This window comes from Armigeres subalbatus, chromosome 2 (assembly GCF_024139115.2).
Source record: "Armigeres subalbatus isolate Guangzhou_Male chromosome 2, GZ_Asu_2, whole genome shotgun sequence".
NCBI classification, from domain to species: domain Eukaryota; kingdom Metazoa; phylum Arthropoda; class Insecta; order Diptera; family Culicidae; genus Armigeres; species Armigeres subalbatus.
This window is the reverse complement of record NC_085140.1, coordinates 275540758-275566745: the sequence shown is the minus strand read 5'-3', so window position 1 is coordinate 275566745 and position 25988 is coordinate 275540758. Positions and strand designations below refer to the sequence as shown.

General features: G+C 38.1%; 2 protein-coding genes across 4 annotated transcripts in view; both read right to left on the bottom strand.

Annotated features, from left to right (window-relative positions):
• LOC134216389 (uncharacterized) overlaps nucleotides 1-25988 on the bottom strand; it is a 320788-nt gene that overhangs the window by 117904 nt on the left and 176896 nt on the right. The window lies entirely within an intron of this gene.
• On the bottom strand, nucleotides 1884-2854 carry LOC134216383 (uncharacterized). The gene is made up of 2 exons (XM_062695281.1): nucleotides 2806-2854; nucleotides 1884-2740 (listed from the first exon to the last, which is right to left on the bottom strand). The coding sequence occupies exons 1-2, from the start codon at nucleotides 2848-2850 to the stop codon at nucleotides 1949-1951; spliced, it is 837 nt and encodes a 278-aa protein (XP_062551265.1). The 5' UTR covers nucleotides 2851-2854; the 3' UTR covers nucleotides 1884-1948.

Here is a 25988-nt window from a genome sequence, read left to right as displayed (position 1 = left end):
GCTTGATTAGAATTTCCAATGAAAAATGTTTAAAATTGTTACATGAAATTCTTTCTTTGAATTTAATTCTTTCCATGAAAAAAAAAACTCTTCGCTCTTACTTCGGGAAAGCCTATGTAATTTTCATGGAAAATTGTCCGAAACATTCGCAAAAAAATCCATTTTTTATTTGCTTGGGAAATTTTTCTAAATTTTCATAGACATTTAATCAAAATTTGAAGCGGAAATCTTTTAGAATTTGGAAGGAAATTCTTTGAATCCGTCGGAATGATTCTTAAGAAATCCTACAAGACAATCTTCTTATCTTATTAGGTACGGAAAGTTCTTAGAAGTTTCAGAGGGGTGAAATTTTAAAAGAAAACACAGTAATTTAACGTAGAATTCTTTAAAGTATCAAAGGGAAGTTCCGAAGGATTATTATTTCGGAAATTCCACGAAATTTCTATGGAGACTTCTTTGGAGATTCCACTTGAATTCTTCGAAATTTGAATTAAATTTGTTTTGGACTTCTACATATTTGAATCAGCTGGAAAAATTATAGATCAGCAGCGTGACAGATTTGTAACAGCGGCGTGTCGATACAAAAATGTCGGCTACGGCATACCCATCAAAGAGGAAGCTATTGCGCAGAAAATTTCACTAATTGTTGATCTGGTCTCAGCAGCCGAGCGAGTACAGAGTATTAAATTTTATTTTATTTCTAAATTAAGAAACTATTCATGGTTGCCCCAATAATTGTGATTCCTCTCCACTCAAAATTAGCGTAGTCATGGTTACTAGTCGGTTACTGTAGGTAGCACCGCAATTACTGCACCAGTCAGTGGCCTGGATCAGAGAAACGATGATGGCGGATGTGAGTAGTTAGTGGTGAAGAAAAATGCAGCATGGGCGAGATTTATGCAAAGCGCACGAAAAAGAACGAGATACGATACAAACGGACGCGCAACAAACAAAACTCCGGATTTTTTTTGTAAAATGCGCTAGCAAGAAGATCGAGACGTAAAGTGATGAAGCACCTACAGTGTAACCTCCGTGAGTCGATATTGAAGGGACCGTCGACTCATGAAAATATTGAGATGTGGAATAAAAAATCCTTGAGTAGCTGTTTAAATTGATCATCACAGTAACCCAGGAAATATGTTTTATTATGGGATAATTTGCTTCCTAGAGTCGATATCGAGTCATAGTTCATCGACTCACGGAGGTTTGACTGTATACTGCGCCAATAACACACGAAAGTTTTATAATAAACTAGTGAAAGAAACCCAGCTTTGCCCGGGTGTTGAAAATGTCACAATGAACTATTTGCAACACCGCACTCTAGATCAATTTCCGTCCGTTTGTTTTGTTTTCCTCAACAGCTGACCCAAAATAGTATTCTAATGATTTTTACATTTCCCCGTTAAATTCACCAACTTTTTGTATATACAAACCTTGCGGATCAAAAATCGAATCGATTAGGGAAAAATGTTGCAAATCGATCAACCCGTTCGCGAGTTAAATCGTCAGGAAGGAAATCTCAACTCATTTTTATTATATAGATTAAACTGATAGCGCCGTGCAGTACCCTGACATAATTTACACAATCGTAAATTGTTGACAAAGGAAACGAATTTACAATGCACAAATTTTAATGAATTGAATATTTTGATTTTTTTTACTTGGCTACAGAATTGTACTCACACTCCAAAACGAAACATAACTCCTAAAGATGATTTCATTCAGTTCGATTAATTGAGGTTATGCACGGGTTGGCATTGAAATGAAAAACTAATTTCATGTACATACTTAGACCAACTTTAGCACAAACCAATTGCATTCGAAGGCGAAAGTTTCCTCATTGATGACTATTAAAAATATTTAAAATTAGTAACTATCAGAGCTTTTATTTGCAATTAAAAAATAATATCTTTATTTTCAGTATAGTAAGAATTCAAGAACTGCAATTTTACAGTCCAAATCGTTCACGAAGTCGCCTAACGGCTTCGGTGTTTGGCCACGACACTTCCAAGCTCTGCGGTTCGCTTGGCTCTACCACATCAATCTCTGGAACGTTTGCTGCTGGAACCGTAACAGCTTTGCAAGTCAACTCCAAGTGACTGTATGCCAAGATGAATCCGTCTCGCAATCTTTGCTCGCTGTCGGTCATACACACAATGTAGTGCAATTGTAAGGCTTCCAGATCACCGCTCAAAGAATCAATAAGTTTTCCCAAATCGTCCTTCAAGTAGGTTGGATAACCCTCCAAATCAAGTGCTCTCGCTTGCAGTTTGGCAAGAATAGCATCAGGATTGTGGAAGATGTTCTCGCCCTTGAACACATTCAGCAAACCGAGTCCAACGTAGTCCTTTTCATCTTGTTGCAGCGCAGAATAGAAGTCGTTAATTTTGGCATCCAAAATATCGCTCGTTTCAGCGATGCAGCTAGAGAACCCAGTGCCTGCCAAGTTAATAACAGATTCACTCAAGATCTTCACGAAAGAGAGGCAGCTCTGGTCTACTGTTGATGGTTGGTTTTCCACTTGGTATAGCAAAGCGTTCTCCTTCTTGATGGCATCGAGTACAAATGTGGTTTTTACTAGCAAAATATCGGAATTGAATTTTCCGAGCTTTTCCGAACTTTCCAACCGGGTATCACTAATGGTGTGAATTACGTAGTCCTGAATCTCTTGGTAGCGTGGTCGGAGTTTGTCGACTTCTTCCAGAACTTGTTCCGACTTTGGACGGGCTCCGAGAACGGCCTGGAATTTTTCAAATATATATTTTTATTATGCTTTAGTGAACAAATTGTAGAATACGTCCTTACACTCAGTCCCAACAGGGCAATAACTGCTACCGTGTAACTCTTCATTCTGTTCCAGTGATATTTCCAAACAAAATGCTCGTGATGGATTTGTAGTCGATTTTATACTTTGGACTGATAATCGTTACTGACCATAAATCGATTTTTATCGTGTTTTTCATTATCTACCGAAGTTAATCCCGTCAAAATAAAATCCGACTTGATAAATCTTCAGTGGGTGCAAATCGGTGTGGAAGTAAGGTAATAAGTGATTGGTTTATTGTTCTTTTATCGCATGAACAGCAAAATTCCTTACAATTGAAAATCAGGTTGAAATGAGAGTGCTTTAGACCACACCCTCATCACCACCTGACTGATTTTCAATTTCCTCCAAACGTTGCACCGATATCTCAAACATCCGGTATCCCTATTGAATGAACTGCCCATTTCATTCATATATTCACAAGTTAATATCAATCAAATGTTTAGTGAACGCCTGTTGTGTTTTGATGGAATGTTAATCTTTTTATTACTATTGCCTTATCATTAATACATATATTGAAATAGGTTCAAGGCAAAGTAAGCGTAACAAAGGGCTAAGTAACAAGAGCTAGGAGTTAATATTCTCGATTTTTTTTCGCTCGTATTTTTGATCGTGTGACTTCAATTTACCACCAAACTCTTCGCAACATGTTTCAAAAAATTCAGAAAAAATCAAAGAAAAATCGCACGATAATTAATATACGTTAAACATTTAGGATGAGTGGAAAATTGAGAAAACTGTAAATCGTGTAAAAACAAAATCCAGTGTACGCGATTTCCACACAGACTCTCTAAAAATATAGTATTTAATATTACTGATGTATGAAAGTCCTTAAATTATTGTTGTTATTGATACACAATTGATTTTTTGGAGTGCTGTCAAAAATTTACTTTTTAAATATTTGGGGGAAATTGATCCCTCTTCAAGAACTTGCTTCGATAAAATTAGAAAGTTGCCCTCAGATTTTTAAAATATTTTTCCGTCAAAATACGCGAAATTTTCGAATTGCTATGCGTAAGCATGAACGATTTTTGTTATCGAATTCGGGGAGACTTGATCCCCTTTTTATGACATCTACGCAATAAATATTTGTTCCTGCCAACCCTTCATCAAATCTGTCAAATCTAAAAAAATTAGAAGCCTGAGAACAGATTTATATTTTTTGAATTTTTTCGCCAAATTTTTGTATGGGTGACTAATGGGGGATCAAGTCCCCCCATATTGAGGCAATAACTTCAAATCCAAATATCCTTAAACTTTGATAGAATGTTGACATTTTCATCAGTACAGATTATTAAGCATATCTATGGCTTTGTGCTGTGAAAAAAACGAAAGCATTTGGTCGTTGTTATGAAAATTTGTTCAAGTTTTGCGTGGCCAATAAAAAAATCTTTAGGAGGGTCAAAACATACAAACCGCCCTTGCAGAATAAATAAGGTTGTCGATCCAAAAATAACTCACCGCATAAAGGTAATTTGTTTAGACGATCTACACTAAAACATACGCTAGAACAAAACTACTTTAGTTCTCGATAAAACAGGGGGTGATCTAGTCTCCCCGGGGATCATGACTTCCTACCTTCCGCTACCAGTTTTTATAGGTTTAAATGACGTATTACCTGAAATTGAGTCATATTTTGTTCGTTTCAATAGATAGACCCGTAGTGTCTTTGACAAAGTTTTTCTGTACATTATTTCTAACAACTTTCCCAAAGACGCCATTTTGTTTCAACAAATTTTGAAAAAAATATAATTTCTATCTCGATTTTAGGTGAATTAATCAAAAATAAAATTTTCTCAAACGATACTCCTTAATGTATGAAACATACTTGCTGAACATACTATGCCATTAAAAACACGATTTCATACTGAAAAAACAATAGAGGTAATGAACTATAGAGGAAGATTGTCGCTGTCGTCACTGGCGAAACATCTTTTACTGGCGAGGATAGGGCACTAAATGTCAACGAAGGAAAAATCAGTACGTTTTGACAGATAGGTACCCAACATGCTTGGGGAGGATGACAAAGGGAACCGCAGCGACAATCGTCCTCTATAGTTTATTACCTCTATTGAAAAAACTGACGATCACGTATTTCGGGATCTTAACCACTGTACGCAGGCCTGAAAATATTCGAAACACTGAAACAAAAACCTGATGTTTTGTGTTGTCATCGTAGAATGCCATGTGAAACAACAAAGAAAAAGTGTGAAATGACAACTGCGGTAGTTTATAATTGAGCCGGAAACAGGAAAGTTTTCTCTGGAAGAGCAATACTAATCCGCCTTATTTCAATACAATATTTGTCCATACTTGAAAAAAAAAACCTGAAATTTGTTATTTACAATGAAACTTCAAATGAGTTCATTTTGGATTCTTGGATCTAAGTTTTATTCTCAAATTATTTACCAAAAGAATTGGTTTATCTTTATATACAATTTAATTAATCTTTTCAGGTTTGCATAAAATCAGTGCTGCAAAGTGTCACCGTACAAGTCACGCAAAGCGTGACAATAACAAAATCCAGGTCATGTGTCAAGTACTCAATTGTGATGCTCAATGTGGATCTCACATGCTTGGTGTAACGATCACCATGAAAGTGACATTTTAGCAACTAGCGCTTGGTCACTCACCATGTCTTCACTTCTTCTGCCTGTGATCACCAGCTTGAATGATAGGAAAACTTTCCTGATGTTGTGGTTGTCATATCCATGTCATCTTGACTATCGTGATGATCACTTGACCTATGCGGTGTTTGGTTCGAAATCAACGCTCGACAGCAATGGAAAAATCCACTTAGCGGAATTAATGGATTTTTGCTGTGATAAAAATGCATGAAGCCAAAATAGAATTTTTGGGAACATTTAAGACTACGTTCAGATTATGAGCTATATCACTTGATATAGAGCATCTTGACATCAGTGTTTGTACATCTATTTTTCACTGGAAATAATGCATATGGCATCTCATGTCAAGATTTGCTATATCAAGTGATATAGCTCATAATCTGAACGTACTATCCAGCTTTCCACGTTCGCCATAATGGCGGCTGCTATAAATAAATCTGACAGTAACTGCTTCCGACGCTGAACTGCTTTCGACGCTTCCGACGATGGTCGTATCATAGCAACTATTTTCACATTGCACACTGGGGTCGTGGGATCAAACCCCACCGAAGGGGCGGTTACCCTCCAATACCTTTTCCGAACTAAATCTATCACATGTTGTACATATGCATAATCAAGTTTCAGACATAGTAATTAATTTCCACTCCGGGTGGCTTAATACCCGGCATATAGGCAATTAACTTTGAATGTACTATTTTCACATTGTTTATTTTTTGTTACGTGATCTGGTACAACATGAAAACATGATTTTCAACTCTCATAAAAATCTTGCAGCAATTAGAAACATTTAATGACGGACATATTATATTAATCTATTTTATATTTTAGGTGGAAGAACAATTTGGCATTTAAACGCAACATTTATATGAAGTGCCCATACTTCTTATTGAGCTTGCAACGCAACTAGCTTTACTTAGCTTTAGCACTCGGATCCAAGTTCTTCTAAGGGAATCCTATTTAAGATACGTGGACATATGCACCCGACTGAATTCTATGACACCCGACTGAATTCTTCGAAGTAAATTTGGCGACAATCTATCCTCGATGCAACTTCACTGATCTGAGTTGATGAGTGATGTTCGCAGAAGCCAGATTGTGCAGTTTAGTGCGCTTGTGGGGGTTAAATAAATTCGAAATCCTCGGTGGAACTGGGAATCGAGCGGTAAAAAGGGAGAAAAATAAAATCAAGAACTTCATCTTTCGTTCAGTTGTGTGTAGAAGGGCATGAAGTTATAAATGGAGTCTGTCTGCATATATCCATAGCATTCCGTTATATTAGAGATAATTACTTAACGGTGTAAAAGCCAATAAACAGATAACAGATACGCAAATGATTACGCCGTTCAATAAATACCATCAGGAAAACAAATATTTTAAGAAAAAGGGCAAGGGTAACGTTTCCATCACGTCACTCTATTCGTAGAATTCTATCAAATATCAACTGCCCAAGACTAGGATTCTAAGCCTAAGCTTCGATCGTAGATAGGAGTGAAATTAAGATATACCGTGCTAAACATACTAGCTTTTTTTTTCTAGCGATAAGATGAACCGTTGGTATGATTGTTACAAATGAAGTATCCGCTTTTCTTGTCGATATTTTCCTTGAACATTCTCCATGACTTAAGGTCAACAAATTAAGGAATGAAAGTTTTTAGTTTTTTTTTCTTTTTTCAGGAGAACTGGGAGTCAACCGATATTCCCCGTTCTATCATGGAGCTCGACACGGACAAGTACACTTAACTGCACTTTCTGGCTTCTCCGAGCGTGAATTAGATATTTAGAAGAAACTAGCTCGCACTCGTTTTACTCATCAACTAAGTGCAGTGCAGTTGCATGGAGAATGAATCGTCAGGAAATTTGATGCATAGAAGCCAAGACATGCAGTCGGTTACGTTGCAATCTAAACAGAGCTTGTACTTTGTATGAATCGAGGTATGAATGTAGTACTTCAATGCAAATTTGTTCTTTTTCCACCTGAAACATAAATAAAGATGAATATATAATCGTCATTCATTTTAATTGTTGCAAGCTTGAGCGAGAATTGAAATCCATCCTGTTTTTTTTTCATGTTATGCCTGCTCACGTAACAATAAATAAACAGTGTGAAAATAGTTGCTATGATACTCGGATACGACCATCGTCGGAAGCGTCGAAAACAGTTTAGCGTCGGAAGCAGTTACTGTCAGATCTATTTATAGAAGACGCCATTATGGCGAACGTGGAAAGCTGGATAAGTGTTCTTATTGTTTATATTGACTTTTTGTGCAATATTTTAAGAGGTGCTATTAAAAGAAAAGTACATCACGGAGAAAAAAAATTGGTAAACGCAACCAAATTGTGAGTAATTTCAACCAACATTTTAGGTTGATTTATGAACAAACAAATTTTTGTTTCAAAGGCCAAATTTTTTTTATTGATTTTTTCAAATGGATACAATTAAAAAACGACGCATCCTACAAAAAATGTTGTATGGGTGACTATCGCAAAATCAGTCAAAGTTTCTAATAAAGATATCGGAAACAATTCAAATTGAGCCCTACACTGAAAAAAAATCAGTTTCAACAGTTTCAAAAATTAAAACTCGATTTGCGAAAAAACGCTTTTTTTGATTTGTATGAAATTGTGTCTCAAGATAGGTGATTATGTTCCCTACCAACCGTCCATACATCGCAAGCTTGACACTTTTAAGGGAAAAAAAACATTTGAAAAAATCAAAAAAAAATTTGGCCTTTTTCAAAAGATAGTCTGGATCAAATTGGTAAAAACTTAGTTAGAGCCAGAGTCTATTATATAGAGTTACGCAAAGAGTGAAGCCAAATCTACCTATTGAACTGTCAAACCGTCTACCTATCGAGCAAAGTAAACAAATGATTGTTGGTAAGGCGGAAGTATTGTTATCGCCTGATGATTATTATGGCGAATTAAAACTAATGAATTGAAATGTATTAGATTTGTTCTAGAAACAGCTTCAAAAAACTTCAATACCCCCCCCCCCATAAAGTAGCAACAAGATACTCACGTGTTTGCACTCTGTAGGTGACTTTGATTATCGAATTAAAAAGCTTTACAAGTGATCACTCCCGTGAAGTCACTTGAAGGGTTGAACGAAAATGAAAGTTTTCAACATAATAACAAGAGCATCATTCAGAATAAGAGTAAGAAGATCCTCTTTGCGCAACTCTATATAATAGACTCTGGTTAGAGCCATTCACAAATACGGCCCATACAAATTTCAGAACCCTCCCATACAAAATACGTTACGAGAGGGTGGGTGGGGGCTTTCAGCCCCAGGTCCATTTTAGCGTTATGTAATTTGTGAATGAACCCTTAATTTAACTATTGATTTATCCAATTTATCAATTAAAACGACGTCAGTCCAATCAAACGACAACAAAATCAATCAATAACGGTGCTCACCTGCACTTTTGACAGCTGACCGACGTGATGCTCTTTATGGCTCTCAGCTTGTGGTTGTCAATCTGGGTGTCACGCTTACCGAAGGTACTCACGTGTCAGCTTCTACATGTCACGATGCGCTTGCAGTGATTGTCAGTAAAGAACATCGTTTAAAAAGCGTGGTGGTTTTTGTTTTCATACCTGATCATCTGGTGATGGTCACGACATTTTGCAAGACTAATAAAATGTTTTCTGAAGATATTCAATCAATCTGGGACAGAAAATGCGAGATACTATCAGCAACAAAGTCGTGCACATGATGTGGAATTTGAAGTTTAATTTTCTCATATGTTTGAAGAACAATCCGTATTGCCTTTGTCCACTACAACTCTCTAATTTGACATTTTTATAAATAGGCCACAGGCCGGTGCATAATGGAACACGAATAAGTTGTTGGAAAAGCTGGAGAATTGTTGTTTTAGAAGGATCGATTTATATTTAGTGCTTAAACCATGTTGTGTGCACTGTTTCCCTACAATTGCGTTTTTGTCAAATAAAAAACTGCGTTTTTGTCAAATAAAAAAGTTCCGATGACTAACTATTCCGCCGTATATGGATCAATGAAAAAGCAGAATATCTAGAATATTTGAGTCGTAAAAAGTTAGAAGGTGAAAACTACAAAAAGAATGTTATAAGGTATTTGGATAGCTCCTTGTTCACGAGATTTTGCATTAATGTAAGGGGTGATGAAATAAGGCAACGATGATATACAGAGAACTGAACTTGTGTTTTCCATCAATGAATACGAAATAATTGTGGTAGTTTTTTCCACAAGTGTGAAATAGATTTTTAATATACTTTTGATTTTTGTAGCATGTACTCTGATAAGTTTGGCTAGACCAACACAACGTCAACCAATATAGATAGTTCACCGTTCACCTACCAGCCTTTCTGGCTCTTTCAAAGAATCCATAGAGCCGCGGGACTCTAGAGTCCGCGATAGTCTTTTTGTTGCCAGAATGGCTTCTCGTTACGGTGCCCAGTTCTATTCATTGACGAAATCCAAGCTCCACTGAGATAACGTAATACGACTCTGAGATAAAAAAAAGGCTTTTCCCAACAGCTCTGCTAGTTAACTTGGTCAGATCATCAGATTGTGGCTTCTGGACTGCGGAAAATAATATAATTCAAACTCTATTTCTCAAGGGCAAGTAAATATAGATTTTTTACATGCTTTACATGCTCAGAAGTTCTTCATCATTCTTCCAAATAATCTAAAATGAAAAAAAATAAAACAAATATACCACAATAAATTTACCATGATTTGTTGCATTTATCCGCAAGTGAAAAATGTTGACGGATAACAAAACAATCTAGAATTCTAGCCTACTTTGATTTAAAAATAAAATTCTGTTCACAGCATCTGTCATGATTGAATCACCCCTTATCAAGTTTATAACTAGCGTAAAAAGCTGCAGCTCCATGGATTAGCACTTTATAATAGGGGTATTCACTAAACGGTGTAGGTTGCTGCGTATCTGATTATAGAAATGTTTCACGCACAATCATAAGGGACATATTTCAAATCGCCTATGAAACATTTCTATAAACAGATACGCAGCAACCTGCGCGGTTTAGTGAATACCCCTAATATCCTTTTATCTTTAGCATCGGTGACTTGGTTTAATTAAATACGATAGTTTTATTTATTGTTTTAGAAGTTCTACAGACTACAAAGGACATGAAATTGTATTCCTCATGCTTTCTTACTTCACAGATTTTGATTGTTTGAATTCGAATAAGTGATCAAAATTTGATTAGCATGACTTTTGAGATACTCTCTTTCATTACGCTCTCTTTCACTAATATCAAAGCTAGTTTTGCATTTATTGTAATATTTCCACCAAAACACACTAAACAAAGCTATTTTCTTCAGATCTCTGTTTAAAAATACGATGTCCGATTAGTATGGCCTCGTAATTCAAAGAGAAAGTAAACAAAGAGAGCCTCTATTTTGGACTTACGACGTTTTCAAAAATCACGCGAGAAATTGTTTTTTTTTTTCTACCTAGGTAATTTTCTAAACATAGCTTCATTTATCTTAAATAATATCTCAAATTTTTGTACTTAACCAACATAAAATGAAAATAAAAATAATTCACATTAATATTCTTAGTAATTCGAATATATACACTAAGTGATTTGTGCAAAATGCTTTAGCTGTTTTTAAAATGATAAATAAAGCATACAAAATTGATGAATAACGATCGTTTCAGCTGACTGCAATAGAGATTCATATATTGCCGAAATATGTCTCTTTGAAAAAAATACAGAAATAAACAACAATCAGCATCTGATGTCTTATTGGACAGTTATTAGGTTATTTAATTTTCTTAATATTTTCCTTTTTCAACAATATTTGAACATACTTAAGAAAATCCAAATGAAAATTGGATAGTAATTCAGATCATATTGTTAATTCACTTTTAATTTGTTAAAGCCAAATAGAAACCAAATTAATCATCGTCGTCTAGACCGATTCAAACAAAATCTCTTGATATTTAATTAAATCGTCTTAAAAGCTTTGCAAAAACGATACTGGAACCCATAGAAAACTAAGAAATTGTATAGCGTTTTGTTTCTCGTATAATTTCAAATTTTAGACAAATGTTTTTTTTTAGTTCAATGAACAATCGCTCACATTGAACAACTGATGAATAATTGGACACCATAAAAAGTTTTACTTGGATATAAAGCCTGTCCACGTTAAATTTCGGACACCCATCGTCCTACGCGATTTTTAAACATTTGTATCAACCACTGAGACGATCTATTTACATGACAGCTCAATCTCTTCGCTTTACTGCTGCTTTCCTGCCATCTTAGCTCTCGTCCCAATTGATGGAATTGGGATAATTCAATTCTCGCTTAACTTTTCAAAGGACCTAAGTAACATTTTTTCATGAATTAATTTAAATAGCGCAATCAACAGAAAAACATGAAAGCTTTTGATTGCAGTACTCAAATTAATTCATAAAAAAATGTTACTTAGGTCCTTCTGAAAAGTTAAGCGAGAATTGTACATTATCCAACTGTCCGAAATTTAACGTGGACAGGCTTTAATAACTGTGATTGTATAATAATTGTATCTAATAGTTGTTCGTGCTACATTGCTTAATCAGAATCAGATCCGAAATGTGAGGTTCCGTTTAATTTTCTTGAAAACGTACAAAATGGAAAGTTAGAAAAATGGTTCTTATGAAAAATGTTAATTTGTTTGATACTGCTTTCCTTCTTTTAATCTCATCTTTTCAGAATTCAAGAATTTTATTTTACAATACTTGAACTCTCGAGCAATTCAAGATAAGGACTCAATACTATGAACGCACTTAATACAATTTCAAAGAGTCAACAGCCATGATACTGAAAGGAACTTCCACGTGAACAAACACAGCCTCCGAATCGGCCATAGTTTGGCATTGCGATCACGTCTTCATTTGAAACAAAGAAGGATGCAGAACTCTAGATGAACTAAATTGGTGAGCAAGTTCCAATTATGTAATCTTTTTTTCACTCAATGCTTTACCAAACTACAAATTCATAAAATATTTAACTAAATACGTACAGGGCATCGCTTGCTTCTATTGCCGCGGATATTGTGGGAGTCCCAGATATCCGGTTCAAGCTTTAGCTAGCAACGGTGGCTCTTCTCGACCTTCTATTCCCTGAGTAGCTAGTACGAATGAGGGCGTCCTTGTGAAGTTTTGCTGTACCTGTTATGAACAACTAGTACATCCCATTCCCTACACTCACTTAAGAAACTTGCCTTGCTTCAGAAGTGAATCCTTTTTGTAGTACTAGTCTTCGTAACAAAAAGGGCACCATTACGGAACATGAGATCTGATCAAATTATTCGTAGTACTACTTGACAAACACTCCCAGCCGGGTGAGGGGTAGAGGATGACTCACACACACACACAAATTTGAAAAAAAAACCTGAATATTTGCTGCTGTAAAAAGCACTGTATAAGATAAGGATTCATCCTGTTTCTATTCGAAATTAAAATCAATTCTCGCTTAACTTTTTAAAAGCACCTAAGTAACATTTTTTTCATAAATTAAGTTAAGTACTGCAATCAAAAGCTTTCATATGGGTCTGTTGCATAGCATTAGCATTAGCATTGAGCAATTCGCACAAATTCGTAGGTGGTACAAGCCAAGACTATTGTATGAGAGTAGCACCATTTTCATCCGTTACCACCGATATTGATTTGGGACTAATCACTATCTCTTAGATGGAAGCAATGCACTCTCCAATAGTCGAGATCTGTCCTGGCCACGTCCTTGCGAATGCTGAGGAAGGGGAAGGATGGTTAGTTGGACACATACTTAAGAAAGATGCAGAGAACTCTACGACCTCTCATAGGTGCCACGGGAGGTTTTGAGATTGTGTGGAAGGTTATAACAGTAGGAATCGTTTTGGTATAACGTGAAACACAGAAAGAATTAAGATAGAAATACAAAGTAGGAAAGGGACGAGCCTGGAATTGAACCCACGACCTCCTGCTTATAAGGCAGATGCGGTAGCCACTAGACCACCGAGCTTTCATATGGGTCTGTTGCAGTACTCAAATTAATTCATGAAAAAAATGTTTCTTAGGACCTTTTGAAAAGTTAAGCGAGAATTAATTTATCTAACAAAAAATGCTGAGGTGAACTTCAAACTTTTTTGTTCGGTAATATTTCTCTTTTTTTTCAAGTAAATAGAGAATAGTATCCGATGGAGTAATGCTTTGACAAGTACTGTAATTCCTTAATTTCAATTTTCAGTTAGATAAGTCACGCGATGCTTACATATCTGCCCCTCTAATTCTCTATGGAAACGCAGAGGATGAAAAGCATGCTACAAAAATCTGACCAATTTTTATTCCGTGACAGGGAATGAAAGTATACAACATATATCTGCTTTATTATTGTGTTTATTCTTCTTCTTCTCCGCCTCGCAGCTTAGTGTTCATTAAGCACTTCCACAGTTATTAACCGCGAGGATTTAAGCCAAGTTACCATTTTTGCATTTGTATATCATAAGGCTAGCACGATGATACTTTTATGCCCAGGGAAGTCGAGACAATTTCCAATCCGAAAATAGCCTAGACCGGCACCTGGAATCGAACCCAGCCACCCTCAGCATGGTCTTGCTTTGTGACCGCACGTCTTACCGCACGGCTAAGGAGGGCCCCATTGTGTTCATTACCAAGACACCAACCTTATATGGCTCGGTTCATTGTACCATTTTCTTTATAACTTTTAAACGCAACTGTGAATCATTATCCAATTCAATAGTGATCAACTTTGCCCTCTGTCGAATAAAACTTGTTGCGAGAAAATCGGTGAAGGATTACTATATGACAAGTTGTCTAATGTTTTTCTTAGATTTTGTGCACACACATACACATATACATTCACACGGACAGACAGACATTCGCTCAGTTCGTTGCGCTGAGTCGATTGGTATACACTATGCGTCTCCGGGCCTTCTATAAAAAGTTCGTTCTTGCAGTGAAATGATAGCCTTTCGGGACAACTTGTACGAGAAAGGCAAGAAGTCCATATATAATCGAAGCAGTTTTTTTTTTAAATTTTGTGATCAACGATTAAATTAGTCTTAATACAATACAAAAACATCTATTTTTGTATTACAGTCTAATCCGCATGTTTTGGTCCATTTTACGGAGATTCCGTATAGGGTGGGTGTACCAATTGTCGCCATACATAAAAACAACTATTTTATAAAGAATAAGCAAAAGGCATGTGGGTGGACATATATATCAAGAACAGCTGTTGCGGGCAGCATGGACTATGTCCAACGGCTTGACGATCCCTCCCCAGGTCATCTGCGAGTTGTGGGGCTTGCTCAGGATGTGGTGGGGTTTGACAGTGGGCCCTGTTAAATTCCTATAAAAAGCTGCATGTATTCGTAAGTAGGCCCCACCAAATAGACCGTGTGCTCAAAGCGCACAAGCCCAAGTCCTGGTGTCAGGTGGGACACAAAATAGACCTGACACGACGGCCCTCCGACGAGACAGGAGGTTTGCACAGGCCCAATAAGCTGCCTGGGAAACCTGGGAAAAAATTAAGAGCAATATAAGAGATAATCAGACTTGATATAATCGGCAACGACCTAGGTGACGAATAAAGGATCACGATTGGAAGCTTGGAACATGGAACTGCAAGTCGCTAGGTTTCGCAGGTTGCGACCGGATGATCTACGATGAATTACATCCCCGCAACGACATCGTGGCGCTGCAGGAGATTTGCTGGACAGGACAGAAAGTGTGGAAAAGCGGGCATCGAGCAGCTACCTTCTACCAAAGCCAACGAGCTGGGAACCGGCTTTATAGAGCTGGGTAAGATGCACCAACGTGTGGTTGGATGGCAGCCAATCAACGCAAGGATGTGCAAGCTGAGAATAAAAGGCCATTTCTTCAACTATAGCAACATCAACGTGCACTGGCCACATGAAGAGAGACCCGACGACGAGAAAGAAGCGTTCTACGCACAGCCGGAGCAGACATACGATGGATGCCCATTGCGGGAAGTCAAAATCGTCATCGGCGACATGAGCACAGGTAGGAAGCGAGGAAATGTATAGACCGGTCATTGGACCGGATAGTCGCACACCGTATCGAATGATAACGGCCAACGGTGCATAAACTTCGCAGCCTCCCGCGGAATGGTAGTTCGAAGCACCACATTGGGCGACTAGCCCAAGGATACGCGCAGCAGCTGGAAGTGGCACTCGTAACGGAAAAGCAGCTAGGCGCAGCGTCTCTTGAAGATGGCTGGAGAGATATTAGATCCGCCATTGGTAGCACCGCAACCGCTGCACTTGGCACGGTGCCCCCGGATCAGAGAAACGACTGGTATGACGGTGAATGTGAGCAGTTAGTGGAAAAGAAGAATGCATCCTGGACGAGATTGCTGCAATACCGCACGAGGGCGAACGGGGCATGATACAAACGGGCGCGAACAGACAAAACTCGATTTTCCGGAGGAAAAAGCGCCAGCAGGACGATCGAGACCGTGAAGAGACGGAACATCTGTACCGCGCTAATAACACACCAAAGTTCTATGAGAAGTTAAACCGTTCACGTAAGGGCCCCTTGCCACAGCCTGATATGTGTAAGGACATAAACGGGAACCTTCTTACGAACGAGCGTGAGGTGATCCAAAGGTAGCGGCAGCACTACGAAGAGCACCTGAATAACGATGAGGCGGACGAAGATGGCCTGGGAGAACGCGTGCAGGATATAACTTTATTGGCTCCAGATCTCAAGGAAATCCAGGATGAGATTGGCCGGCTGAAGAACAACAAAGCCCCTGGGGTTGAGGCACTGGCTAGAGCGCTGCACTGGGTCCTTACCAAGATTTGGGAGGAGGATGTTTTTCCGCAGGAGTGGATGGAAGGTGTCGTGTGTCCCATCTACAAAAAGGGCGATAAGCTGGATTGTAGCAACTACCGCGCAATCACATTGCTGAATGCCGCCTACAAGGTACTCCCAAATTTTATGCCGTTGACTAGCACCAATTGCAAGGGAGTTCATGAAGCAGTACCAGGCGGGTTTTATGGGCGAACGCTCCACCACGGACCAGGTGTTCGCCATTCGCCAAGTACTGCAAGTACAGTATGCCGCGAATACAGCCCACACATCATCTATTCTGATAAGAAAATTATTTTGAGCTTTTTAGTGGAATGTCTTCACTTGTCATAAGACGAGTTAATACAATCCCATTGAATTCCATCACTTAATTGTATCTTGACAGATACGTATTTCGACCTCAACAGTAAGGCCGTCTTCAGTGTCTTGTACTCGACTCGAGTCAAGTACAAGACACTGAAGACGGCCTTACTGTTGAGGTCGAAATACGTATCTGTCAAGCAGGGATATGGTGCGACCCGAAACTCTTTACGTGCAGCACGCGCTGTTCGGAGCGAGCACGTTCGGATCGAGAGAGACGAGTAAGTGCAGTTTGTGCTCGGAGCTCTCAAAGAGCCATGCACAGGGTAGCACTCTAACTGCACTTTTTCGTTCTGCTTCTGCATGACTTTCGAGCTTTGAACGGGGATTATTTCCCGCTATTGCGTTCTATAAAAATATAGTTAATCGGAGAGAATAACTGTGCGTATTCTTTATTCGATACTTCATTATAAAAATAAGTAAGGTAAATAGGGCAAGTCTATATTTCAAAGAGGATAGTTTGTTCATATGATTGCGTTAATAAAGATAAAATATGTATATGCATTGTTTTTCAACATTGATTTACTTTGAAACATCTTCTAAGTTTCCGAGAATGACTTCATGTAAATACTAATGAAAATAAATCAATTTTACCTGGAGAATTAAAACGGCTTAATTCCAAAATAAAGGTAAAAACTTCATCAGCAGAAATCGACAAGGAAATCGATATTTGTGGTGTTACGCATCCCGTTTCATCCACAAAATCTCGGGGAAAGACAAAAAAATAAAAACTCTCTTGGCAAGCGACCTCTATGTAGGGTTACTGCTCCTGGACTTCATCTCATAGCTCCTATATTGGTCTCACGAAAACAAAGCAATGAAAAGATATTTGGTTTGTTTATTATTTTTATGTTTTTTTTTCAGTAGTGAGCACGCATATTAGCAGAACGAAACATCGAAATTGGTGCCGTATTTCTTTGTTGAGTTGATGATTTTGATGGTAATAATATAAACGCTACTATTCAGCAAAATTCATTCAGATTCATCTACCGGTGATTAAAACACATTTTTTCAAATGGAGGAGTATTCCAGACATACTATTTTCATGACTGATCAGTGTAAATAGAATAATAGTTATTTATATGAACGGTACATCTGAACAAATCCTTGCTTGTATGAAACAAATTAATTTGAAATAAAAATTACTGTAGCATTTTACCCGCAATTAAACAGAGCCGCAGAGATTTTAAAAATAAGAAAAAATATTTCCGAATAACATTTAACTCGAATCGGCTGAGATGTATCTTTAATTTCAGTCATATATATATAACTACATTGTTTTCACTTTAACTAACGAACGGGCTACTGAACCCGAAATAATGCTTATTTTGAAATAAAGAACTGGACCTCATTTCTTTTTTATTCTACGTATTTTAATTATTTTCCTTAATGTATATTAAAGAAACTGCAAAAAAAGTTCAAATAATTTGCAAATAAGACACGAACGTGTTGGATGGCTAACGTTCCAATAATGTTGCGAAAATAAACTATCAGAAACATTCACCGTCTTCTGGTGGGAATTAAACATAATTCCTATTTTCTCGAAAACGCACAAAGTGCACTACCCGTGCTCTTCAAAGGGTAGTGCAGCCGTTGACTCGCACGCAGTTGTGAGAGCGCGCGCACCTTCGGCTCCGTAGCTCGCAAGATTTGAGAGTCGCGCTCCCGAAACTAGGAGCAGCACCAACATTTTTCGCACCGCTCTGAGTATTTAGACAATCCCTGCTGTCAAGATACAATTAAGTGGTGGAATTCAATGGGATTGTATTAGCTCGTCTTATGACAAGTGATCATCTATTCATCAACTTCAAAGCCGCATATGATACAATCGATCGGGACCAGCTATGGCAGCCAATGCACAAACATGGAATTCCGGATAAACTGACACGGTAGATCAAGGCGACGATGGATCGAGTGATGTGCGTAGTTCGAGTTTCAGGGGCATTCTCGAGTCCCTTCGAAACCCGCAGAGGGTTACAGGTGATGGTCTTTCGTGTCTGCTATTCAACGTCGCTTTGGAAGGGGTAATACGAAGAGCAGGGATTAACACGAGTGGTACAATTTTCAATAAGTCTGTCCAGCTATTTGGCTTCGCCGACGACATAGATATGATGGCACGTAAATTTGAGAAGCTAGCGGAAGCCTACATCAGACTGAACAGGGAAGCAAAGCGAATCGGACTATTCAGCAACACGTCAAAGACGAAGTACATGATAGAAAGAGGTTCAAGAGAAGACAATGTGAGCCACATACCGCGAGTTTGCATCGGTGGTGACGAGATCGAGGTGGTAGAAGAATTTGTGTACTTGGGCTCACTGGTGACTGCCAAAAATGATACCAGCAGAGAAATTCGGAGACGCATAGTGGCTGGAAATCGTACGTACTTTGGACTCCGCAAGACGCTCCAATCGAATAGAGTTTGCCGCCGTACAAACTGACAATCTACAAAACGCTCATTAGACCGATAGTCCTCTACGAACACGAGACCTGGACCAATGCGCACTTGAAGTTTTCGAAAGGAAAGTGCTGCGTACCATCTATGGTGGGGTGCAGATGGCGGACGGTACGTGGAGGAGGCGAATGAACCACGAGTTGCATGAGCTGCTGGGAGAACCATCCATCGTTAACACCGCAAAAATCGAACGACTGCGGTGGGCTGGGCACGTAGCCAGAATGTCGGACAGTAATCCGGTGAAAATGGTTCTAGACAACGATCCGACGGGCACAAGAAGGCGAAGTGCGCAGCGGGCAAGGTGGATCGATCAGGTGGAAGATGACTTGCGGACCCTCCGTAGACTGCGTGGTTGGCGACGTGTAGCCATGGACCGAGCCGAATGGAGAAGACTCTTATATACCGCACAGGCCACTTCGGCCTTAGTCTGAAAAATAATGTAGCATTTTAATTGCCGGACCCTGTAATTACTCACCCCACACTTCTTCTTTTTATTGGCATTACATCCACTGGGACATAGTCGCCTCGCTGCTTAGTGTTCATTCAGCTCTTCCACAGTTATTATTTCAAACCGAAAATTGCCTAGATTTGCACTTGGAATCGAACCCAGCCACCCTCACCATGGTATTGCTTTATAGCCGCACATCTTACCGCTAGGCTAAGTTGGACACCACACATTGGAATTCAAAAACCGAGCCGTTAATAGCTGTGGAAGTACTCAACCGTAATACGGAAGACCGTCACAATAATGGTAGCTAATGCGTTTTTTGCTATCAGGGTGCTAATCTTTAATCCTACAATCGATATGACCGTTGGAATATGTCACGTCATGCGATTATTTGCAGTACGCATTCCGATACATTTACTAGTACGTCAATTCACCTAAATCCGAGATTTCATTTTTCGATATCGCGTTGCGAAAAATTGAATATAGACGAAAGACATGGAGAATAATATGACGCGCTGTTCCGTCTGGCATTTTCGGTTGGTTGTCAGGCACTTTAATACCATACCATTCAAATCTCAGGGTCAGTAATACTCACTGGATGAATAAGGCAATATTTCTGAAGACCCACGGAATAATCACATCCTATGCAACTTAATCGCCTCTTTATGAATCTACTCATGTGCAATGCATAATAAAAGATACCATCCGTATATATGAATTATTTGTTCAAGATGCTGCATAATTTAGATAGCGGTAATCGAGTGGAATTATTCCAAAATAATCTAAACAATATTTATCCACGCGACTTTGATAGGATATGATAAATTCCGAGCCATCTTCACTACGTCATTTAGGTCATTGCAGCTGTGTTATCACTTTATCAGTAACCGTTGTCTATTCAAATCAGAACAAATTACATATCGCTACGGTCGCATCACGGAAGCCGGAAGCACCCGTTATCTCTGTTGTCATATAGAGATTTACTGAATTTTGGCTAAATCTGGTTCAAACAATAATGTGTAATAGATGTTGATTATTATGTAAATTATACCTTCCAACATAGTTTTCCAATTGTAAAATATTTGTTTTTGGAGCTAATTGTGAATCATGTTATTCGGAAGTTTGACTCTAATAGGGTCATCTTGATGCGTGATAAGCTACTATCTTGAAGTTGTCATCGAACTTGTCAGATGAGCAACAAAAGATGCCCTGCAATTATTTCTGCATGACAAAGAACGTTCGAATTTGCAAATCATATATAAAACTGCATTCAGATCTCTCCAGTATTCAGTATTCAATTGCTTACCTTCCCAATTCAACAACTGTTCAAGTCCCAGTTTACCGCAAAATTAGAAATGATGCCCAAATTTATCATTTTGATTGCGATTGGTATCATCGCCGGCGTTTTCTGCCAACGTGAGAACTCTCTTCACGTGATTGAAACTATGCGGGAGTACCAGCCGCTGTACAAACAGCTCCAGGACTACATCGTTAATCAACTTTCTGCGGCGAAGCTCAACAGTTCCAGCTTGGTGTACCAACTGCACACGGATGTAATCGAAACCAAGGAAAAGTTTGTCATCGCAGTCATCGACGAGGAACGCCAGGTTAAGGATCTGATTGCCTCCCAACCGTCGACCGTTAACTCGATGTGTTTGGATTTCATCCGCATGAGTACCGATATGAATGTCAATATCGTCGGCGTGTCCTACACCAACTGCATGGTTCGCGTGGATAACACTTTTAACGACACTTTGGCGCAGTTCTACGATTTGCTGCAGGTCGGAGAAACGCTCTATTCGGTTTCAGCTTTGTTCGATGTGTTCGAAGGTGAGAACATTTTCTTCAATCCGGAAGGTATTGTCGAAAAGTTGAACGCTAGAATGGAGCAATTGAGCGACGATCCTTCATTCATTGCCTCTGAACTGCTGGATCAAGTTGAGGAGTTCGAAAAGGAGCTGGATGAACTGAAGGGAAAGTATGAGGGTTGCTTGAACGAAGGCGTGGATCTATTGGTCACGGCACTGAATGTTGCACGTACGCAGATAGTTCAGGCTTGCCTGGGCCAACTGTCAGCACCAGAAGTATCAACAGAACAACCATTAATGGTTAGAGCTTTGGGGTTTGAAGAAGGCCATTAAAATTTTACCTATTGCCGATACTTTTTTTTATACAATTATTTGAAATTATAAATAGCAAATTCTTTGCAATTAAGGTTCAACTATATAATCCTATTTTAATGTCAAAGGTAAAGTGAATTCATGATAATAACTCTGTATTGTATACCAAATTTTTGATAAATACATATGAAAATAAAGAGCTCTTTAAAAATCATTGTTTTAATTTTTATTTTTTACAAAAGCAAATCTAGGCTAGATCAAATGAATTACAGGAAATAGGAAAAAAGACTGCTGTGGCAAGTTTTATATTTGAAAATCTCTTCCTTACTCAATATTCTGTAAACCGATGTGTTCTCAGTTTGTTCAAACTAATTACAATATATCATCTCTATAACTCGATATTCTCCTTCTTTCTTCTTCTTCTTCTTCTTCTTCTTCTATGGCTCTACATTCCAACAGAAACTTGGCCTGCTTTTTACCTGTTCTATTAGCATTTCCACATTTATCAAAAGAAAGCTTTTCATGTCCGCCATTGCATGAGTTTGTATCTTGTGTGGCAAGTACAATGGATACACTATGCCCAAGGAGTCAGGAATGGAATCGAACTCACCATCTCCGGATTGGCAATCATACGCCTTTGCACGCAAGGCTAGCTGGAGACTGGAGGCTATAGCTGCCACCGACGCGAATAATGCGGTCTTCATCGATGTATGGTTTTATCTACTTCATGGCAGATGATATAGCGACTGGTTCACCACTGGAGAGGTGCGAGATCTCTGCAGGAACGACGATTGTTGGGCTAGTCGACACAGATGAAGTTAAGCACGTTGCAATTCTTCACTGAAGACTGAAGAAATTGTATCGTTGCGAATACTGAGTTAGTGGTAGCCGTCCGGGTTGGTGTGGGATTGCAGCAGAAAGTAGTATATTGCAATGAAGTTTGGAGAAACTAGAGTAGCATACGAACATATTGGGTCGTATGAATAGAAAGTAGTAAGTTTGAGTTTACTACATTTTGAGTAACAAACGTCATTTGTGGAACATGTTCGTATGAATAACAAACACTTCACTACACTACAAACAACTGATTCGGTATGAATAAAAGTAGGGGATGTGGTTCGGTCGTGGGAACCTCCACGTATCTTTTGACAGAAAGCAGATACTGTTATTCTGACATCTGTCATTCATTTGCTATCGAAACACGATGTTTTGTGCAGAATACCGAACTAGATAGACACCTCTACTTTGAACTATGAACAAATAAATTTTTTTTCTTCATCAAAATCAACATAAAAATTTTGTTTGACCTTTTTCAAAGTGTTATAAAATGGCGTGATTGAATTGAAAAAGTTAGTTCTAATGCGTATTCATACGATAAATTTAGTCTATTTTGTGGTTCAATAACGATTGCCATCAAAATTTCAGAACGAAAATGTTTGTCATCGCTTTCCTGAAACGCTGCTAAATTCGGTTGTGGGCACCTTTATTGGTTCGGTTATGGGCACACTCTCAACATCGAAAAAAGATATATTTTTTTTTCAAAAACTGCTGCAATGCATTCAAATGAACTTAAATAAATCTAAATTGATGAAAATAACTGAATCTATGTCCCTAACCAGGGTTGTTAATCGATAAACTATTGTCGTTAATTTAACGCCATCTTCGATAACGATAATGAATGTACGATGATGCTTCGTTGACGATAAAGTGAGCGTTGATTTATCGTTATCGTTATCGAGTCTTCGTTGATTTATCGATAATTATTGAGTTAACTGTAATATGTCCTGCAGGTAAAAAATATAATATTTACAAGTTGGTTTTGCAATATGCTTTTCTAGCATCGCTCTGAAATATTAGGTAACTCATTTAAATCTTGCAATTAAGTTGGGGTTCAAATTGATCAAACACATTCTAATGATCATTCATTCAATTTCACAGATAGTCTTGGTTTTTCACACAAAATCACAGAATCACAATCACAGAATCACAAAACATCTATTTTGGAGATCCGGAGAGCCTACCCCTACATGTATAACATAATTATGGTTATTTTATGATTCAGAGAGTAGATTAACCGAGTCGTGCTCAATTCATCACGGAGGGTATTTTCACTGGCATGAAATACTACAAGTCTTTAGAAGTTGAAACCCAATTCTAAATCCCGAAGTATTCCGATTCCAGCTACATCTTCTTGATTATCCGATGAAGATTGTCTAAGAAAAAATCATCATGCATTCTCAATAGATATGTCTCCATCTCAAAGCAAGTCTGTCTGGTTAGCGCAAATATCTGCGTTGTATTTGTAGCCAGTACCATATATTCCAAACACTTATGTAGTGATTAATAGTCCATCAAGCCAATGACAGAACACTTGGTTTTTCTTCGTTCCGTGCCTATACCCCATTGAGCATTTTTCTAGAAAGTCCCGCTTCAATCAAAATAATCTCTGGTCAACCCGCTACAATGAGGGTCATCATTGAGAAATTTTGGAAAAGATCAGTTTACATAATTCTCGCCTTCTGTCAAAATGATACATAACTTTTTTCTCGTAATCTAGTAACCAGTACAGTAAATTATCGAGTTAACTTACGTTAAATTAACGTTGAATTATCGAACTCCGATAATTACTGAGTTGATGCATCTTTATCGTAGCAACCGATAACGTTGAACACAATTAACTTTATCGGCGATAACGATAAATTAACGATTAACAATCCTGTTCCTAACGCAGGGCTGGTAGCGACCGAAGCCACTCAAAATAGTGACTTTAGTGACCAAAGCTGACGAAAAAAGGGACCAAATAGTGACTTTCAGTTGCAGAAAAAGTGACCAAATAATGACTTCCAATTTCAATTGCAAGTTCGATGAGACGAAATCAAGCGTTTTTGGGTCGAAGGTGAATCCTCTTTTCGGTAATTTGTGGCGGAAAACATCTTCACTCACCACCCTTTTTTCTTAGAACGAACTCAGAGGAGAAACGAAAATCGTACTTGCTAACTTTTATTTACTTAGACACTAAGTAAAATTATTGCCCTCTTTTAGCCTCACGGAAAATTTAATCAAAATCAGTAAAAAGCAAGATAACTCAAAACTATGAGTAGTCGGCAAGCAAATCAAATTTTACGCCAGTGGAAGTGAGCGAAATATGGTTATCACTCTTAAGAACACTCCTCACGAAATAAAAATTTAAAAGTACTCGCGTTTTCAAGGGAATATGGAAGCAACGCACAACTGTCATTTTTATAATTTCAGATTTGCTGCGTCGCAGCAGGCGTAAAATTATAAGAATGACAGTACTTCGAAATTTGGATTCCGTGATAAGGACAAACCTGTTTTTTTTCCTGAAAATTATTTCTCGGCGAAAATCTGCATGAATGAGCATTCTCTTCTCGTGAGAATGAGTTAAAATTACGATCATTGGATTAGCTGAACACATACTTAAGAAAGATGCAGAGAACTCTACGATTTATCATAGGTTTCACGGATGTTTTTGGAATTTTTAGTGAGACAGGAACAACAGTAGGATCGTTTTGGTAGAAAAAGATACAAAAATTATGAAGATTCATGTACAACGAGCCTGGGATTGAACGCTCGACCTCTTGCTTGTAATGAGGACCATGCTCTCTAAACTTTTAAATATTTTTACTCCAAAATATGCAGATTTTCCGACTTGCTGTGCATATTCATGAACGATTTTTGCTATGGAATTCGACAACGCATGCAATCTTCAAGATTGGGGATACTTGATCGCCTTTCTATGATATCTACTCAATAAATACAGTAATATCCCAATTTTATCACCCCCCTGGTGAATTTTGGGGTGATAAAACAAGGTATGTAACAAAATTGGAATAAAAATTCCATTTTGTTTAATTCATTCCACAAATATGAATCATTTTATGCCTTAGAAAGGCCAAATGCGTTAACAATTATTTCTTGTCGAAATTGCTTAAAGAATATTTCCCATGTACTCAGAAGTCGTTCGTAATAAACTACGGGCGATGAAAGTTATTTCATGAAGAACAATGTTGTTTGTGATATTATTTACGGAAATAAAAAGAATGACTAAAACTTTCAATTTTTTTGGGGGTGACAAAATCGGGTCGAAAACGTGATAAAATCGGGACGAGATAAAATTGGGTCGAAAACGTGATAAAATTGGGGGTAGACAAAATCGGGGAGTGACCAAATCGGGTCAACACTGTATATATTTTCTTGAATTGTTTAGGCAAATGTTTATATGGATGTCAAATGAGGCATTAAGTCTCCTCGAATTGAGGCAACAACTCAAAATCTAAATATCCTGAAATTGTGGTGGAATG

What these genes read in the sequence shown, in the direction of transcription:
- LOC134216383 (XM_062695281.1), bottom strand. Translation starts at nt 2,850, where the DNA reads ATGAAGAGTTACACGGTAGCAGTTATTGCCCTGTTGGGACTGAGT. An exon ending in TTGCCCTGTTGGGACTGAGT is followed by an intron (nt 2,741 to 2,805) that starts GTAAGGACGTAT and finishes GAAAAATTCCAG; the next exon opens with GCCGTTCTCGGAGCCCGTCC.